Source organism: Drosophila obscura, unplaced genomic scaffold, assembly GCF_018151105.1.
Source record: "Drosophila obscura isolate BZ-5 IFL unplaced genomic scaffold, ASM1815110v1 contig_179, whole genome shotgun sequence".
In the NCBI taxonomy this organism is placed as follows: domain Eukaryota; kingdom Metazoa; phylum Arthropoda; class Insecta; order Diptera; family Drosophilidae; genus Drosophila; species Drosophila obscura.
Window position 1 is genome coordinate 80,245 of NW_024542766.1, and position 20,685 is coordinate 100,929.

The following is a 20,685-nucleotide window of genomic DNA, read 5'->3' on the forward strand; positions in this document are numbered from 1 at the left end:
GGATAGTCTAATTATCGTTATGTTTTCATTGCTTTGGAACTTCGCCCACATTTTTTTGAGGTTGATAAGATTAAAGCCGTATATCCGATTCGCGTTAGTTGACTACCGTTAGAAAAAGAAAGATCCAACATCACATGAATAAATTTCTTAATCATTATTTTATGGTAAATCCGTATGTAACTGCCTAAGTGATTCTGAGATCTAAGATCAGAGCTAAAAAGGGGCAGTTTAGAAGAGTACCTACGAAATATGGGAAAACAATTTGAAAGTTGAAAAGAAAATAAAAGAGGGCAAGCAAGTGAGCATTTTGTGTTTTTGTTTTATGACCGGCCACGATTCACGACACCCATGAAGCCATGATTGATGTGCTCCGGCAGCTTCTGCACGCCATTTCAAGCCGCAGTTTTAGTGGATTTTCAAATTGCTTTTTGACGCTGACAGAATATGGTTTTGTTGGATGGGTATACCAACGGGAAGATCCAGCGGCAGTTATTCAAATGCAAACGACAGCTGTCCAAATGGGTTTAACTAAAATTTGACTTGATCTTTTTTTTTTCTTATTTGCAGTTGTTAAAATGGGGCAGATGTCAATGAGTTACTGAGAAAAACTATAACTTGCACGCATGTCCTTATTAAATAGCTTGGCAAATGATAGCTTTGTTGAGCGAGGCGAAAGTATAGCTGAATAACATTGAACGAGGTGCAATAGAAAAGGCCAAGTCAATGTCGCTGTTGATTAAACTTGCCAGGCTATCAACGACGATATTTCTGGTGATGCTGCTGCCAGTGGCACCTCAGGACAAAATAGAAAACAAACATCAACAGAATGACCAATACAGAATGGATCAAAAGTTTTCGTTGCCCGCCGTACCGCTGCCGCCACCGCCGACTTTCTCGGCGGCCAAGCACAACTTTTCCATGAACGCCTTTGCGGGTGACCATGCTTTAGGGGGTCACCGCTCTCCCTCTCGCTTAACAGGAACCATATATGGCAGTTCCGGCTGCGGTGGTCTGCTCAAGGCGAGAAACGGCATCATTCAAACACCTAACTTTCCACATCGGTTCTCCACGCCAATCGAATGCATATGGATAATCGATGCCTCTGATTTGCCAACATCTCAGGGGAAGGAAAATATATCTATAGTAGTCTATCTAACACAACTTTACGTGCTGAGCGGTCTCAAGCTCACCGAGTATATGTATTACTCTGATGACTTCAAGGTGCCAGCGCACCGCCTTTTTACCCTGACTGAAGACGAAGTAACCCAGGTCTCCTGGGTGCAGTTCCACAGTCAGTATTTGGAGATAAGGTTTACTATGGAAACCTTGGACGGAACTCATTTACGTGCACTGGATCGCTTACTGGATGTGTACGGCTTCAACATAACATACGAGGTGCAGCATGATGTGAAGGAATCGCAGTGCAATACTCTCCAATGTCGCTTTCTTGGAGATTGCTATGCCAGCGCTGACTTTGGGTATGTTTAAGTATGATGAAATTATGATAATATTATATAAACTATTTATTCTATATTAAATTTAAACTTTTACTGATAAGTGTGATAAATTGGAATTTTTAATTTGATTATTTTTGTTTGGTTTCTTTTCGGAAAAATATGATTTGTAATTTTCAGGATTGTTAAAGAAGAAGAATTTAACCATTTAAAAGTCATACTCCACCACTCAAAATATCTTCTAGAGTGTAAGCAGAGTCACTAACCATACAGTATACATATACTGTATGGTTAGTGGCAGAGTGTAAGCTAGAGTGTAGGCATGAGTAAATAGTACTTATATAGGAGCGTAAAGAGAAATTAGCTCTTTCATTATGTGAAAAAGTTAATTTCCGGAAACGTACCATATAAAATATAAAATATATGGAGGAATGCCAATGGCACACAAAAATCACAGACAGGTAGCCATTGAAGCTGTTAACTGCTTGCACATCAATCTTTTTCCTTTTGGTGTTCAATGAAAATTAACTAATGAAAAAGTTGCTGAACTGTTTCGGCTTTTGAATTTTTGTGTCGGGTTCGATTCAAGGCTTTCCAACTAACCCAAGTAGGGTTTCAGCCTCCTGAAATCCCCAGCGTAGACGTCGACATTAAAAAAAAAAAAACAGAAGCAAACAAAAATTAAAAAAACGAAAATACACGTTAATAGTCAAAAGAAAGACGTGATGCAAAAGCGTGATGCATTTGTTCTGAAAAAATGCAGGTAAAAGGGGTTTTTATGGATAAGCTTTGAAATTGAGCTTGACGTGCAGTGGTAAGCATGAGATCATGAGGTATAGTGTGACATGTACCCGTTCAAGTCAAGTCGCGGACAGACTGTTCTGCTGTTTGATTAATTGAACAGGTGCTTGCTGAAACGGATTCATAAAAGACACGTGGAACTATCTCGCATAGGTAACACAGGTAATTGATTCGCTTTGGAACAATTATAAGGTTTAATGACAACAATTACAAATTGCGAGAGCATATAACACCGAAATAGCACTGAGTACAACAATGACCCGAGAGATTTAACAAATCAAAATTTGTTTGCTGCGGAGGAGCGATATGTATGGTGCTGCTAGTTTTCAAAATCTTTTGTCAGGAATTTGTGAAAAACGAAGAAAAAGTTTGCCACTTCACTTCCATGAGTACTTAAAATAACTAGAATTAATTGGTGGGCCAAGATACCGTGTATTCGCTAAGCTAATTGAATATTAATATCAATGCCAAAATGAAAGCAAGTTGAGCTCCTACAAGGAAAATTTAATACAAAAGTGACAGCTGAACTTTCTTTGTAAGTTGTTAGTATTTCGGACCTCTCATCGCTGTTCCGTTCGTCAAAAATAAATTTTACGCCTGAAACGTAGCAGCCTGTAACTTAATTACCAACTAAAGGTCTCATAATTCACTACGTAAAACTGTAAACAGCACGAACATCCGAGTTTGGAAGGCGATGAGAGCGACGAATAGAATAGCTGAAATCCTTCAACACAATCTTTACTTTATATTTGTTCTTAGCACGACGTCGCATTGGATTCTCATCTATGGCTCTAGCTTTCATCATCTCTATTGTTGAGCAAGTTAAATACTCGTAGATGATGAACAAATTTAGGCGCGTCTCTAAATCTTATGTGTCATTCAGTTTTGATGCTTTATTCTTTTTCCTTTATTAATTTGTTCGTGCCTCTATTTTTTATTAACTGTTTCGATTATCTCGTGAGCTCTGCGTATGATTCGTAAGCGTGCTCGAATTTTTAAAAAGCGCCGTCGAATGGCTAACGTACAGTCGCATGATTAATTCAGCATTACGTTAACGATTTTAAATTTAAAATATTTAATTTAGTTAATTTATTTTATTTCTATGAATCTAAAGTATCAGAAGGCACTAAATATTCGTATATCCGTTCACTTCTTTAATTTGGTCATTGTAGTGCTGAAAATTTTCGTTGCATGAAAACTGCTTTTCTATAAACTGTTACCAGCAGAAAAAAGGCAAGCAGAAACAATAAGGCATAAGCAATTGGCCATTAGCCAGAATGAAGTCTGCTCTTGCCATTCCCTTTTTTATTTCGTTTTTTCTTTCCCTTTTAATGACGACTAACTGACTGCATTTCTACAAGAATTTTAATACTTTTATTTGTTGAATCAGTATTGCCTGAAATGTGCGTTCATCCATTTGTTGGGCAATGAAAATCTGTTGCACCTCACCGCAAAACTCCACAGAGCAGTAAGCAATTTATATTTTTAAATACTTTTTTCGGTTTTAAGCCATTTTGGTTGGGCATTCAATTTGGGTTTCTTTCCCTTTTTGGAGGATATTTGCCTCAACTCTATATTTTCATTAACAGACGCTTAATTGAAAAAGTTTTCGCTTTGAGGGTCATTAAAAAGCTCTATATTGAACTGATCCAGTAATTTCATCTTCTTCTTAAAGTCTGTAGAATAGTCAAGAAGTAGAAAAGTATCAAATATTCGTTTGCGTTTCGCATATATGTACATACATATGTACATACATATTCAAAAAGTACAAACTCAGTTGAATAGATGCGAGATGTTTCCTCTATAGCCAAGGACGCAGGTTTGTGATTGTGGGCCATAGCATTTCGAGGGTGTACAAAACAACCCCTATCCAACTGATTGGCAACCTTTAAAAAGGCCAGCACAGTTATCGGGAAACAAGGGGAAGAAGCACCAACGGCAATGACATCGACTCAGAATTGGGCCACATTCAAGCGGCAAATTGTGTGTGCCCTAAACCGCAGCAGAAGGGATGGGAGGAGTAGTAAACGTTTAGCAATCAATGTGCGTTGCCTACGGCTCTGGATCTGCGTCTGATACAGCTTTAATAACAAAAAACGTAGCTGCTGCTGAGCAAACAAAATGTCAGCATCAAATGAGGTCAGGTTCAGTGCGGGACTAAGAACACGAAAGGGCGAAGGAGAGAGGTGGTGGAGTGCATCGATGTGACCGCTGCATGTGCAGCTCGCCACATGGTATCTTTGTCAGTGTCATTCCGATTTGAATGAGTGCGCCTCGTACATTGTTTGCCATGTCAAACATTGTTATTTATCCAAAGTCGAGAAACTGCACACATGGAGTAATGGCGGAGACTGAGTTTTGTTTGGTCCCAATTATTGAACATTGGTCTTATTTTAGGGTCAGATCATCTCTGAAAAAATTCCGCTTAATAAAAACTTTTAATTTTCCTGAATTAACTTGGCACATCGAACTTCGTCGCGAATACGCACCTCACTTGACTAAGAAAAGTTTTAACTTTTATGCCAAAGTCTCAAAACTGGTATACATTTGCGAATCTGCAACTTCAACCAAATATGTATTCTCGCTTGATAATACAATTACTAGTGTAAACAAAAGCATAACTAAAATTTGGAATTAAATAAACAAAAAAGGTTTAGGAATTGCACAAAAAAGGAATAAACATTAAAAAATATATATATATTTGCATATACATATGTGCGTATGTTTACCCTTTTATATGTGAGTACGTTTCGTACAATACATGTACATATGTATTTTGCATATTTTGGTATTTATGTATGTGTTTTACGAGCGCTGAGTGAATAAATTGCCGCCACAAACCATTCAACAATCCCTATTTCTGTCCATCAAATTAAATTTTATTGTAATATATGTAAGGGTGCAAAAGTAAGTGCCAACGTTTAGACGTTACTTTTTTCAACCGGTTGCTTTAACCTTCACACGTGCCGGCAGCAATTTGTTGAAATTTCATTTTATTTTATCGTCAGGTGCCTAGACCAGCATACATACTCATACACTAATTCAAGCGGATCTTACCATATGTATATATGTATAGCACAACTTTATGATTTTTGCTTTCCATATTTTCATCAGTACTTGCGCTTTGGCTTTTTGTCAAAAAACCTTATAAAATTTTGTTTTCTGCTTCCAACTAAGTAACCCATAACAGACTTATCCACTCCTGCATAGCACTTTCGATCAACTGTTTATACTTCTTTATCGATGCGAGAAAGAAATGTTAGCGAAGGATATGGCAAAGTATCCACGGAAGCCATATGTGTGATTTTTGGGTTAGCCAAAAGCAGTTTAGCATATGTATGCTTTGTTAGCAGTTTTCGAGTGGAGTCCTATAAAATAGTCGCAGATTTTTGGCAAGCGAATTTAATTGTTCGGCTTTTCAAATTTGAATGAATTTAAAATGCGCAGTTCAAATCGATTTCGCATGCAGTCAAAACAATGCCTTCTCTCGGAGAACCATGAAAATCCCTGTTCCCTTCTACCAAAAAAAGTGCTACATCTGCCGTATGAACTGTACTTTTAATTTTTATTTTAAACAAAAGACCCGCAGACCCTTAAAAATAAAACGCTGTGTGCCAAATATTTTGTGTGAGAAAAAAACTTTGGGGTGCACATGTCGCAAAATATACAGAATTACGAACGAAAAAAAAATTCTAGAGATACTGGCGAGCACTCGAATAAAGCCAGCTGCAGGTGATTTTCAATGATTCGTAAAAAATGCAAAGCCTGTTTCAATGAAACGAAGAAGGTTTAGCTTCAAAGCAGGAGGGAATTCGTTATTTTCCCGGCTAGTTTATTCTTACGAACGCCTGTCGATGAATTTAAAAATACAGCATTCTGTTAAACAGATTCGAGATGCATGTGAAATAGCAAAAATACTACTTATTCAACAGTATAAAACAAGCTTAAAGCCCAGTCATGTGAAGTTTAAGTAGAAAAAAAAACGTTTCCGTCACAGAGGGCATAACAAGCAATAGAAGAGATGGCGAGCAGTAGGTTGCATGGACTTGTAAGCTGCGCAGATGTCCGAACATAGAGGCAATAATTAATTTCCGCAATACAATAGCAACCAAAGCGTACAAGCCTTCACATTCTATACATAAGAACAATGCCAGAATATTAGGTAAATATTAGATATGGCGGACTTCCAAGCAATACATTTCCATTTGCACAAATGATAAATGACTTCATTCCGAGAATACGAAGTGTTTTTTTTTTATATTAACATAGTTAGCGAGATAAAAATGTAAAAAGCATTATATGTATGCATTTTGGTTGAACGGGACTCTTTATAAACCAAAATATTTAAAATAATTACGGCCAACTCACCCAACTCAAAATTTAGAATGAAAAAATAAATTTTCGAATAGAAGTAAAACTTATGTGACATGAACATTTTTCTCAAAGTTTTTTGTTCTCTGGACAACAAGCCGTTCGATTTTTTTTCTGGCTAAGCGTCCAAAAAATGTATGTCGTTTTCGCCACGTTTTTTAATGTTTCGACCAATTAGAATGATTTTCTCGTTAAGTTCGAATTTAGTTTAACCACCAGAGGACAACAACGAGATGCCTGTCAAGGAACTCAAATGATTAAATTTATATGGATTTTTAGAAAACAAAATTTGAGTTGATTAAATGCCAATAGTTTTAGAGAGATAAATAAATATTTGTTATTTGAAATGGTAAAAATATTCAAGGCGACGATTTGAGTATTTGAATTTGCTTTGGTCTAAATATTATATATTTAAAATATTGTCTGTAGTGTTTGATTTGTTTTGAAGATGATTTTGAAATAACTATAAATTCAGCTTAGGCACGTACCTTGTAAAATTCCTTCATCAAAAAAATCCAATAAAACTTTTATGAGTCACAATCTAGTCACAAGCTCATCGGTTGTGTCAAGGTGCAATCTCAGAGATATGTAAATAAATGTGAGCGTTGGGCTGACAACTTGTGGGGTCTGACCAGAGGGTGCCAACTTTACAGTTTCAAACAAACAACACACGCGATGCGATCACAAATAGAACTCGAACCGTGCTCACATCCCCCGTTTTAATATATATTTGCAGTTCGTATGGTTGCGCCTGTTTTCCAGGCTTCAGTGGCAGCGATTGTGGACATGGTCCGTTATGCAAAGACAGCCATACTAACGTGTGCCAAAACGGTGGAACGTGCAAGTAAGTATATGTAACGATTTTTCTACACGTACACTCCTACATACAAGCATATTTAAGTTACATTTTTCTGCCAGCTATATATTAGCAACGCAATAGAATCAATCAAAAATAACTACATACATACTTATGTAAAAGTCTATATGCATATATGTACATATTAGCATCACTTGCAGCTTTATTTTATGTTGTTGACAGGCTAATTCTTTGTAAAACTTTGTCTGCGCGAGATCAAACAACTGATTTCGAGTTTTCAATTCTTAGTTCTGTCGCTCCGTTTCAAAGTATGTACGCCGCAAGCAGACAGTGTTGTTGAGAACCTCAGCGAAACTGGGAGAGTCGATCGGTGCGCGCTCTCAGAGAGGGACATGAGCTGACACGCATTCCACCCTTTGCTTTGCTCTCATTTCAGTTCTTTTGTGCACTGAACTTTTTTCACAGTTACAGTAAAGAAGAGAGACGATTTGATTTTGTTTGTTTTTATTTATTGAATGGACTGCAATAAGAAGGCATACATACACACATATGTATATGTGTGTATATAAGTACATACCTAATAGGTAGTACCGATATCAAATTTAATTACTTAAGGCCCATATGTACATATGTATAAAGGGTATATTTTCACTTACATATGTATAAGCCGGTTTTTTTTATCGTAATTTTCAGGCACATTGGTGATGCGGCCATAACTTGCCACTGTCCAGTGGGGTACAAAGGAACTAAATGTGAAATACCCGAAATAAAGAGGACCACGCAGGGTAAGTGCAATAATAAATCTAAACGTGAGATATAAACATAATAGGCGCCAGTGCAGAAAAGTGTCGCTTCCTCCGCGAAGTACATACATACATACATATGTACGAGTGAAAGAGGTACAGTGCATGACAAAGGGAAAAGTTGTTAAAGAGAAAATTTAATTAGGGAAATCATTATCATTAAGAATGCACTCGATGCCAGCTGAGGTGGCAATACTATGCACATACAAAAAATAATAAAAAGACATTCAAGCGGAGGGTGGCTTCGTCGCTCTCCCTCTAGAAGCCCTCTCGAACCATCTAATCGAAAAGTGCGTGCAAACATAATAACAATTTATACCAACTGCAACTGAAAGCATTAAAAGAGAAGCAAGGAATGCCATGCAAAACATCAGGTTATCACTGGAGGGATCCTTTAGTGGAGCTAAAGAGTAGACGGGAGTCTTCATCGGTAATTGCCAAATTTGAGATATCGTGAATAATAACTAAATTAGCATTCTAGAAAACCTGGAATATTTTCTTGTAAAAAGGCAAAACCTGGAGGTTTCTGCAGATGAAAAAATTATATTTAATCGATTTCGAACCTCGCGTCTTTTTCCCGGTACAGAGTGGGGCGATTTTAGTGGAGTAACAGGAATGGGCAGAAGCAATAGTATCCAAGTGCACTCTTGAAACATTCTTCTAATTCATATTCACCTGACGTTATGACTTTTATACAGGTTCTACTGCCCCTCATATCATTCTTATTCTTGTGCGACACAGATTGTTCGTACTTATGTATGTGATATATATTCTTTTTAGGATGCACTATTAATGCGAGCTCCCTCGATTGTCACAATGGCTGCAACTTTGACAATTACAACGAAGCTACTGTTAGTTCCAGTCAGAGCTACTCGGTTCTGAGAAGTAATCCCAATTCAGCACGCAGCGGGAAAACTCGTTACGAAGTGACCATGCGACTTGGTGCAAATCTAACAGGATATTATCGACATGCTGAGAGGGAGCAGCTGTCGGGTGTTATGGAAAGACAGGTGAGAATATTGCAAATATGTTTATGTATATATGTGCATAGCTTAAGTTAAGTTTAAGCAAAAATCAAGCCTTACTCTTACACACAAATTTTTATCAATTGGGCCTAGAAGTTTGCGTGAGTACATGAAAATACATATGTATGTCCAGTCGAATGCATATGAGCTTCTTTTTGAATACATAGTTTCAGATAACTTATCCCATATAATTATTTGTCAAATTCAGTTGATCTTCGTCCTCTCGCCTAGTAGCAGCAGAGGCAGCCTGACTGATATTGTGGAGAACGTTACGCACTGCTCCTGGTGTACCATCCAGCGAAGAGGTCCATGGGTGGTGGGAGGACTGCTGCTGCGCATTGTTTTGAGTTGGGCTTCCAGCGCTGCTCTCCATTATTGTCGGCATGTTGGGTGCGTGCTGTGCCAAAGTTGACTGCGGTTCGCTGCGCTCCAACAGCTGCGTGAAACTCCCTCCAATATTATCGCTACCTTCACCACGTGTATAGTTGTGTGCCGATCGAGATAAAGGACGCCAGCGATTCAACTTTTTGGAAGCCATCCGCTGCAGGGGTGGAGTGCGGGTGCCAGTCTGCGCAGACTTACTTCCAGAAGAATGTTGCTCTAGCAGACTACTCACGAGCTTATCTAGGGCCTTCAGATCGACGTTTAGCTGAGAGTTGGGGATTGAATTCATTCGGCTTCCAGCCAAGCTGCTTGAATTCGTTTGCACGGGGTCGCCATCTGCTTTGAGTCTGTTGAGGCCGGCTATCTTTGCCAGACGTTCCGTGAGCTATAAACACCACAAAACAGATATATGTACATATGTATGTATGTATGAACTTACAATAGCTCTTAGGCTTACTTAAATTTTAATTTGATTGCACAGAGTTTTTACTTGTTTTAAAACTACTTCAATAAGTAGTTTTTAGGATCAATAATATTTCAATGTAACCAATTAAACTTTCTGGTATGAGAAATTACAATTAAGCAATAAAAACTAACGAATTATGCCCTTAGGCCTTGTGGCAATTGAACAAGCGTACGAGCATACAAAATAGTGATTTTTCTCCCTCTTTTATGCCACCAGACGTACTTGCAATGGAAGAAAAGCAATATATTTTCGAAAGCGAATGCTGGCAGGTCTGTCAGGGCGCCACAACTCTTCTTTCGATGGCGCCCGCTTCGAGCTGCTCGGTGTGCGACTTTAATTGATGTTTCATTTCCGTTGCAAAGTGCTTCCGTTTTCCTGAGTTTCGCATCCGCCGTTTGTTATGTCCAAGCTGGAGCAGAGTGCCGACCTGGTAATTGAGTATCAATGAGGTTTTAAGTGAAAAATGCTGCCAACCTTTAGCCCTCACTTCTCCTATGCCCCGCCGCGCCAGGACCCTCTTCCCGTGGCATACTCAATGGCCAACCATTTCCGTTTTTAATCTTTTGCCTTGATTTGCTCACTCTTCGTTTCGTTATTCGTTTTCATTTTCGTTTTTGCTTTATGTTTCTGTGTTTTTTCAATTGCCTCGTGCTCCATTCAAATGGGGTTAATTGAGTTTTAGTGGCCGGGACTCACTTTAAACTGATTACAAGCTGTCGAGAGGGTGGCTTTCGAGGGCGTTGTCGTACACTTCGCAAGTTGGTTTTGCATTTCGCTCGGGTATTTTGTAGTCTGCCTCTCTAAATATTTAGAGCATGTCAGTCTGCCGCTCAAGTACCATCCTACCTAAAGCTCCATCTACTCATCTTTCTCTTTTGAATTGTATCCGCTTGCTCCAAAATAATTTTATGTAGAAGTTGATTTGTAGCAATCGACGTTTGGATGGCTTTTGAACGCTTCTTGCCGGCGAGTTTTAATTGAAGCGCCTTGCACGCCTATTCCTCAAACAGGAAATTAAGAAAGTTTTTCTAAGCATAGCAACAACTAACTGGCCCTATAATTATGGATTCGGGCTTGTGGAATGTACACTTTCCAATCATTAGCGGATTAAAATGGTTCATACGATAAAGTGAAGACAAATTAAACGCTTAAGATTAGATCTGTAATTCCATAGTCGTTTGCTCTTCCTGACTCTCTATTTTATTTAAGTGTATGGGTGACAACTTTTTCTGGACTCTGTTCATTATATTTGAATTCACCAAATAATTGACAGTAGTTAAGCTTTTAGCAGCATTTAGCTTCCTGTCAGAGGACCTCTTGTCTTTCATAGGATTGAAGAAGTCTGAGTCAAAAATATCTTAACTAAGTAAAATTTCATCAAATTCATTAGGAACAAAAAATTAAGCGACTACTTTACGGACAATATTTTTCTATGAGGCAAGACGTGGACAAACATAAACAGGTTGCCTTGACGTTTTTATTTGCATATATTTATAGATGGCAAGCAAAAAATGTTTAACTGAATCAATATTATTATATCTATTACTTTAACAAGAAATTTGACAATCGAGCCATTGATGAAAAAATTATAAATATATAGGTTTGTGTTAAATAGTCCCAACGTATAACATAACAGTGAACTAAATGCTAATAGATTGGAAAAGGAAGTCGTTAACTGCTTCGCCATTTTGCTCAACTTCTAAAAATGTTTTAAACGAGTTTGTATCAATCAAATTGAAATTTAATATTAAAGATCACATTTGCGAGGAAATGATTATCATTCGCCATTTGCGAACTTATCTAGCAGCTGAAACTACGACAGTGTCTGGTCGTGGCTAAACCGCCAACGACAAGGACATGCAGAATACTTTTACATTTGTATATACTTTTATATTAAGATTAAATTGCACATTTCTTAAATTTACTTTGAGTAGATAACCCATATAGAAACTCTATTCAAATCATTTTTAATGAGTTTAAAACAGATCAAAGTAACTCACCTCACCAGCCGCATTGCTCGAATAACTCATCCGCTTGACCTTTTTAAAGGTAGCATCGTTCTCGGCCTGAGCCAAGGCACGCTCTAGGGCATTATCCATTTGGACATCGCGTTCTTCCAATCCTTGATAGTGGCCGCTCCTGAGGACAAGGAGAAGGACGGTCACAAGTGAAACAATGCGGATATAGAAGCGTTCTATCAAAGATTAATTAATTTTTCTGAAAAAACATGAACTTTATACTTATTTGTATTTTTTTTAGTAAGGAAATGTCGTCATTTTGTTCTTAATTTAAAGATAATTAGTTGTTTATAAAGTGTAAAAAAATTACTTAAATTACACATTGATCTAAATGTGTTATTGAGTTAACTAATAACCTATTTTACGACCATTTCTTACCTTTTCCATAGCTCAGGAACACCATAAATACTTGAAAATGATTTCAATTAAGCGATAACAAATTTTCTATAGATGTACCACTTTTCTCGTTCACCTTTTTCAGATTCCCTTGCCCTGACATAAATACTTTTGTTATTTACCTTGTCAAATTTTTTTCCATGAAAAATGTGTGAAGTAAATTTCCTTGCCGCAGGACATACTGCATGAGTTTACCAATTTATACCCTCGTAAACATACAGAAAGCAATTCTAAGCGACACATAAAAATCTACTAAGAGGCATCTTGCAAAGGAGTTTTCTCTTATCTATGTTTACCACTCACCCAAATAGCTTGTCCATCCCCCTGACAGTTCCTATTCCTGTCCCTGCGATACTGCCACGAGTACGAGCGGTGGAATTTCGCAATGTTGAGCGATTTGTCTTGCGCACGGTGCGAAGATCGGTTTCCCAAAAGCTGTTGTAATTAAAAATTAAAAAAAAAATAGCTAAATGATATTATAGATTATAGCTGTGTGGTGTATTAATATTAAGGTAACAAAGATAATTTAATTCCTTGAAATATTATTTTGTGCCCCATCTTTTAAATAATATTTTCGATAACTTTCTAAAAAAACTTTTGCTTCAGTTCAACTCATCTGAATTTTGATTATTATATGAAACATCCTTCAGACTATTGTCGTGACGCTTCTTAGCAGCAACTTTCTCTAGTTGTGTCAGCATAAGCATCTGTCGGACACAAACCTAATAAAAATCATTTTGAATTGCAAGAGAAACAAAATTTGAAACCATAAACCGCTGTCAAAAGAAACCCCCACAAATGAAAACAAAATAAATTCGCCAAAGCCGTGCATACTGAATAACAACAAATAAATATGAAATCATGCATTTTATGCGTAATGCAACAGTCTGCGGAACGAAAACTAAACCGCCTGGCATGGCCTGGCGTATGCTAAGCGGCCCTTAAACTCACAGTTCTCCCCACTCTCCCACTTAGACTGGCCTTCAATATCGCTTCCTTTTATTTGAAGAGGGTCGCAGTCGCAGAACAGGGTCGCCACTGCATGCGAGTATTGGACTCTTCGCACAGGAAAAAGTGCAGAAAAACAAACAGACAAAACAATCGGGAACGGATAGCTCTAGCAAATTTACACAAATGTACGTTCTGGCCAATAGATACTATGAGAGCTAGATTATATAGCAATCTGATTTCGACCTACTCCACCAGTGTACAATTGTAAATATCGTTCACAATAGTCGATATGGCCAATATTGTACTGGTACTCGCAAACTTCTGGTCAAAATAAATACTTTGCAAGAGTATGAATTCAGCATACAAAATTTTGAAAAGCTAGACAAACAACCCGAAACGTGGCTAGAGAACGTATGCGTGCTTAAATAATCGTTGAAATAGACGAAAAAATGTTTTTGCACATTGTACATATGTATGTATGTATGTACGTATGTGCAATGGAAAAAAAAAACATAAAATAAAATGGTACACTCCTTCGCGGTCAGTTTATGGTAGCAAAAGTATGTTGGCGACTGGGATAGACAAATTTTAAGCTTTCTCTTAAAGTTATTTACTGCGCCACTTTCGAAAATTAAAGGTCGTCCCAGCGAGCTACACATCTGGACTGACAAAGGGGCCTCGACACACTGACGCAGACTAAGACTGAAGCTTGGCTTCCCATTTGTCATATCAGCTGGCAATTGAGGGTATTTATTTTCTTTAAGATTGCCTTGACCACTCGGCAACTGGGGAAAAAACATGAAATAAGTAAGTTAATTATGCGATACATCATATTTTGGACGAAGCACTTGCAAGCTAAACATCGCAAACAAGCAATGCGCAAGCTAATATTATTTTCTGTGAGTGTTGGATACAATTCAGAAGACGTTTCTATCAAATCGTTTTCCCAAAAAGGCTTTCCAAACTGGAATAAATTTTTTCTCAAAATGCGCCAACAACAATATAACCCCAAAATACTTGTATACCGACTGACTGTGTCGGAATGTACGAATATGAATCGTTTTTCCGATACTCTGTTGAGCCATAGCATTTTACTGATCTAAATGTGCAGCCTGGTCAAGTGTCAGACAATATAAGTTAATTTCCCTAGCTAGTTTGGGCGGAGCACACATGTGTCGTTGTGGAAAATGTGTTTACCCATTGTGGACTTGAAACCTTGGTATTGGTTTAATCTAAGATTTAGCAAACCAATAAACAAACAGATTTATCAACTTAGACCTAATTAAATCAAAGTCAATGTCATTGTTAAGGATTGTGTACAAGTATATAAATTTTCGCTGAACAAATTTTTCATTTGATCGTAAAAAGTATATTATGTATTATCTAATTGAACTACGAATTTACTCACCGCTTTAAGTCCGGACTAGCAGTATATGGCGCCGATACTTCTTTTATCTTCAAAACAATTATTGCGGTGATAAATATGCAAATCACATTCACAATAGTCAGACAAGCGGACACAATGCCATTGATCAGAAATTCCGTAGGCAAGTAGCTCGTGTAGATGAAGGGATACGAGCTGGTTGAGTTCATTGCCTCGTTTTTCAAGTGCGGTATACGCTTCTCTGGATATATAAGCCAAATGCAGGCCAGTGACCAAAATAGACCCTGCAAAGCAAAGAGAAGAAAGTCAGACAGATGAGCAAGAGTGTGACTGCTGCTCTGATGGTCGGTCACATGTGGACTGGCGCGTCTGCTTTCGAGGTCATAAGGTCGCCGCGTGCTTAGTTCCGAATGGGCATTGGAAGGGGTGTGCGCCTCTGGCATACAAAGTAGTGTGCCTGTCGGCCTTGAATTGTTATAACTTTTCAGTGTGTGTGGGAGACATACAAACTCACAGATAAAATATCATTGTCGCATTTTCTGCTCGTCCTTTTATTCTCCTGTTTTCTTCGTTTTTGCTTTTTTGTTTCTCTTCTTTGCTATTATAAATTATAATGACTCAGCACACAGCTCAGCAAGTCCGGAAGTGCGTGCCTCCTGTATATGTACGGGTGTGTGTTTGTGATTACGATTGTCTGCGAGCTCATAGCTATTTCTCGATTTACTTTCTATTTTCGTTATTATAAGAATTTTTGACCATTGCTCTGTAAATTATTGAGTGTTTGGATTTGACGTACATGAGTCATGAAGCGCGATTTTGTTTAAATTATCAGCAATTGCATTAAATAGAAATTAATTGTAACACGTTTTTTTTACTGTGCTGAATAAACAAAAAAAAAAATAACATGGATTAAAGAAACAACGACAGGTAGCACTTCAGTTTCAGTGCGAGCCACTGACTTATGCAGCCCAGACTCATGTAAGTTGACTGAAAAATGGAAATATGTATGTGGAAAAACGGTACATGCACACTTGCTCCAGTGGCCGCTATGATTAAGCGATTTCAGCGCCATTGTTTTAGCCGGTTAAAGTTCAGTCGAAGCTTCCTCTCTGCGCTGGCTGCGTCTCTTGCCTCCATTAGCCATTACCCAGTGTCCATAATTTGCCTTTTGCATCATTTTGTCATGCTTGTGGCCTACGCCTTCCAGTCGCGCCTTTGTCTTTCTGTCAGCATTGATAAATGTCAGCAAGCGGCGTTGCTGGATAGTTTGTTTGTTTGTGTGGCACTTGCTCTGCCGTTTGCTATGTGCAAGTTTTTGTATGCGTTTCCCTTTGGAGCCTTCTGCTGTCTCGTTTGCAGTGTGTGTGCTCGCTTTATAATTTTACGCAACATCCGCTTTCAGTTGGAAAACAGACTTCTTCTTGGTCCGGTTTCACAATTTACACTTGAAAATTGGGTCAAAATTTATGCACTCGTTGCGGTTACGTCACACAAAGTAGGAAAATAGCTGAGAACTGGTCCCGAGCGCTTTCTGCTCAAACTCCTGTGACCGGGCAGATTTATGGGGAAAAGTTTTTGGGCAATGCACTTCAGATTAATCAGCAAATTGTGTTACGGCCTAATTTATGGCGAGGTTCACTTCAAGGGTTCAACATAAAATTAAATGGCCAAACTTATTCTGTTCTCGCTTGAATTTTCCTATACCAATCTTTGGCTGGCCTTTAGGTCGGTTATGTCAACATATCTGACCTTAGCTTGCAACAACACTGCAGTTTCTACGGGGTTTATGAATTATTGCAGCACTTGAATTGCAGGTATGAACCTGGATGCTTGAGTTAGCTTGAGTCCCATAGCAGTATTTTGTAAATTGTTTGGAAATAACTATTCGTGATTTTTTCATTTGAACTGAATGCTTTTGAAGTTCGATTAGAATGATGTTATCAGAATAATAATGTATAAATGGTATCTAGAAGCGCTTTTAAATTTTAAGCCTGATACAAATATTTCCCGGAAATATATTACTGCCATCTGTTCACGTACTGAAATTATCAACTGCGCAGTCCTTTCACAGATTACACAGTCAACACGATTTTCCAAGGAACAAAACGTCTTCTAAAGTTGGGGCTAGAATGGTGTAGCGACTTAATGGCCCGAACCGGGCAGAGCCCCGTCGGATACGAAAGCAATGCCTTGCCGCCTGCCTACCCGAACCCTGGGCGGCGGCCCCTGCCAATGGAACAAAGGACGCGATCAGGTACCAATGTAACCCGTCGTTTGCTTTGTCCTTCGGCCCCCGCCTGGCCCCCCCTGCCCCCCCGGAACCTAAAAAAAAATCAGAATAAGCCAAAAACCATATTAAAAAATTTTAAACCCCATATCATCAGAAGAGTCGGTTTGGATCCAGGAAAAAGTTCTGCGAGTAGTGTTATCGATGTTTTTGGTAAAAGCTTACTAATGAGACAAATTTCTACAAAAAAGGCAATTCAAGGTTACGGGAAATCTCTTCAATAAGTGGGATTCTCCATCACAATATTTATTTTCCTTTATATGTATTCTGGATGTGTCTTTTGTTAAAATCAGGTATCGGCTTACCAATTAAGCATACTTCAGACAAATATTACATTTTGCACTTGTTCGTAAATACATACATACATAAAAGTAGGTACTCACGCAATTGACAACGGGGGGCAACAGAGAGGCCGAAATGGCAACACCAATCAACGGGCCAGCAGAGCCCTGCAGCAAGGCCACGGCCACGCCAGTGCCAGATGTTAACGCCCACAGAACGCCCATCCACAAGGCGCGCACATTGCCTCTGTGAATTGAAAGATAAATTATTGAAAAATCAACTCTAAATTGGCAAACGAAAAAGTAAAAAAGTATTATGAAAATTAATTAAAAATACAACAGAAGGCAAATGACAAATGTCCACCCTCCCACTAAATGCTACATCCGTTGTATATTGTTGGATTTGTGCTGGGGTGGTGTGTAGGCGGTAGCTGCAAATTAAGTCACATTAAGATGAATGTTTGGCCAACAACCGATGACTGTCGCTGACACTGCTTATCTGCCTTATCCAGGCAGGGTCAGCGGGAGATCAGAGCGTTTCTCTGTTCCCAGGTGACGCTGGCTTTTTATACTTTTTCTCAATCCGCGAAGATTTTTTGACATTCGCGCAAGTTTGTCAAGTGTCAGCGGCTTTGTTATCACTTCCGCCAACCAAGTTGGTCGCCCAGGACTCGTCGAGTCAGGAGTCACAGTCATTTAATCGCGAAAAATGTTAGCAAACTTTGCGACGAGTTTTAATACCCTAACTGGGGGCATATTCTTACGACGATTCTTTTGATTCAGAAAAAGATGTTCCGATTTTATAGCTATTTGCCTATAGTCTTAACAACGGAGTCCATTTGTTGTCTCTTATAAAAAATATATTTTATATATATATTATGTACTGACTCGCGTGAGAATCACGCGTGTACTAAACCAAAAACACAGAAGGGTATTGTAAGCTGTGCCACGCCTTTCTCGGCTTTGATTCATTCGTATATTCTTTACCTTGGAACAACTTTTCTTGATTAATGGCAACTTTGCTTTGCTGGGTCGTCGTAGGTGTGAGTTTTATTTTATGAATGCTAGAGTTTGAGATGTATAAGTATTTAAATTTTTATTCAAAAAACAACTTTGTTATGTGGCGGCAATTTACGCTCAATTATGGTCCAAACATTTGGCTAGGAATATTGTACATTTATCCAACAAATTGTTAATGGTTGAAATTCGTATATTGAAAGTCATGCAAATGAGGGCGCATGAGAGCTTGAACTGCTTAAACTGGTTTAGGATTGCGTGTTAAAACGTTTTAAAAATAATGCTGTTACCATGTGGTAAAATGGAACGAGCTTCTCGTCCCTCTTTCTGTGTCAATGAGTAGTACATAGAACTAAATAGTGCTAAAACATAAGTCACTATTGGTTCTGATTTAAGATTGTTTAGATTCAATAAAGGACTTCGCATAGTATAAATATAAGTATAAGCCGAATATTCTGATAATTCATCATGCAACCAGAAGAGAAGGGTTCGGTGTGGAAAATATTTATGCTTTAAAAGAAAGGTGTGTGCAATCTAGAAAGAATTTAGGTACATATTTTATTTGCCTAATAAAAATAACATACATACATACATATGTACCAACATTCTGCAAAATGTAAGGTCTAATTAAAAATTTATACTGGAACTGGAGAAACCTCAGTTAGCTTAATCACTTAATTAGTTAGAAATATTTTACTCGAATGAATATTTTCTCAAGAGAAATTTCGCTCTTAGCCACTTTTTCTATTTCACTACCAAACACGATTTTTTTTACGATTTTTTGTAAAGCCTCAAATCTATCAGAAAGAGTCGGTTTGGTTCCCTAAGGAAAAAAAGTTCGATTTTGTCGAGTAGTGTTATCAATGAGTAGCTGACAAATGAACTTCGCTAACCCTACGGTCTGATCAAGCCTCTTTTTGCACGCGCCATGTGACACAATTATTGAATTCAGTGCACGCCAACAATGGCGTTGTCTTATGGTCAAAGAATGACCATAAGAAATTCATGTTGATTGCATGCTCGGAATAGGCATACGCAATCTGCAAGAAGTCATTATGTGTACCTATTATTATGATAAAGCTGTTGATAGTCATAGGCTCTTTGGGTGGGAGCTGGCTAACAATAGAGCACAAGCCTAAACCACGGCACTTAATTATACAGATACACTTGCATATAGCATTTATATATGTATGCATGTATGTCTGCTAGGCACATATAGATGTCAGGCTCAAATGAGTATACCACATTGTGTATTATTATTTTAACAATTTATTTTGTGCAATTAACACAATTGCCGACACACATTCATTTCACGCAACTTCCGGCGAATTCTGTGGCTGAGCTTAATTTATTGCTCTTGCTGCTGTTGCTGTTACGGGGCGTGTGCTTCCCTAAGCTTATGTTGTGCCCACTGTTGAAACAGATTTACACAGACGGCGCGTGGCAACTTAAAGATTTCTTCGACAAAAAACGATGCCGTAATAAATGTGTGCTCATATATATAGACTAAAGTATCCTCGCATTGTCGGCTGGAGGCCCTTTTAACGAGCACACGCCAGGGCTTAAGATTATTTGACTTATTTGCAAGTAATTTGTTAGATTCTCACCCATAGATTTACCAATGACTAATTTAAGTACCAACATCTGAGCTTCATGCGACACTGGATAATTAACATATTTAATGGATTTTGAGTTTTCTCCAAACTCTTAAGTCATTTTGGAAATTCGGGGGATTTAAGTGCGTCGAGCTTCTTGACACCGGGAAGTGAATGACGTGGTAATTAGTCTTAATTAATATTCTTAATGTTTTTTCCCAATCACTGCGGGCATTTGCAACCTTTTTGGCGGCCCAAAATATACTGTTTATATCTTCTCTGATTTCAAACCTGCTTTTATATTAGACTTTTTAACTTATACATATCTTTATCAAACCTTAAGCTTTTATCAAGTCAAGAAAATTCGAAAGAATTCGAATGAAAAGGCTTATTTAATTCGAATATGACTTGTTATAAAGATGGGGTCGTTACGTTAAATATTTCTTTGGTGGACTGTAACGTATGGATAGCTCGTTGTTTTGGGCTTTGACATATTTGTGAGTTCAAAGATATGAACGAATTGCAAATCATGAATATCTCTTAATTAAATTCTACATCAAAGTCAAATTGGAATTTGAATAGATTCGGTCGCTGCAACTCCAGAAAATGTCATTCAGATTTGATTATACCCAATC

General features: G+C 38.1%; 2 protein-coding genes across 8 annotated transcripts in view; one reads left to right on the forward strand and one right to left on the reverse strand.

The window, feature by feature from the left end:
* LOC111074169 overlaps positions 1-20,685 on the forward strand; it is an 80,021-nt gene that overhangs the window by 18,443 nt on the left and 40,893 nt on the right. For all 4 annotated transcript variants that reach the window (XM_022366862.2, XM_022366857.2, XM_022366858.2 and 1 more), the window contains 4 exons: positions 568-1,478; positions 7,363-7,470; positions 8,137-8,228; positions 9,027-9,256. In XM_022366862.2, the coding sequence (XP_022222554.1) occupies positions 724-1,478; positions 7,363-7,470; positions 8,137-8,228; positions 9,027-9,256 (1,185 nt within the window). In that variant the 5' untranslated portion in view covers positions 568-723. The remainder of the gene's footprint in view (positions 1-567; positions 1,479-7,362; positions 7,471-8,136; positions 8,229-9,026; positions 9,257-20,685) is intronic.
* LOC111074172 overlaps positions 7,947-20,685 on the reverse strand; it is a 48,673-nt gene continuing 35,934 nt past the window's right edge. For 3 of the 4 annotated variants that reach the window (XM_041592281.1, XM_022366866.2, XM_041592283.1), the window contains 5 exons: positions 17,541-17,685; positions 14,895-15,154; positions 12,839-12,970; positions 12,122-12,260; positions 7,947-10,040 (listed from right to left, as the gene is read on the reverse strand). In XM_041592281.1, coding sequence (XP_041448215.1) covers positions 9,450-10,040; positions 12,122-12,260; positions 12,839-12,970; positions 14,895-15,154; positions 17,541-17,685 — 1,267 coding nt within the window. In that variant the 3' untranslated portion in view covers positions 7,947-9,449. Of the gene's footprint in view, positions 10,041-12,121; positions 12,261-12,750; positions 12,785-12,838; positions 12,971-14,894; positions 15,155-17,540; positions 17,686-20,685 lie in introns of those variants that run through there. The other variant, XM_041592282.1, reaches the window with a different exon arrangement.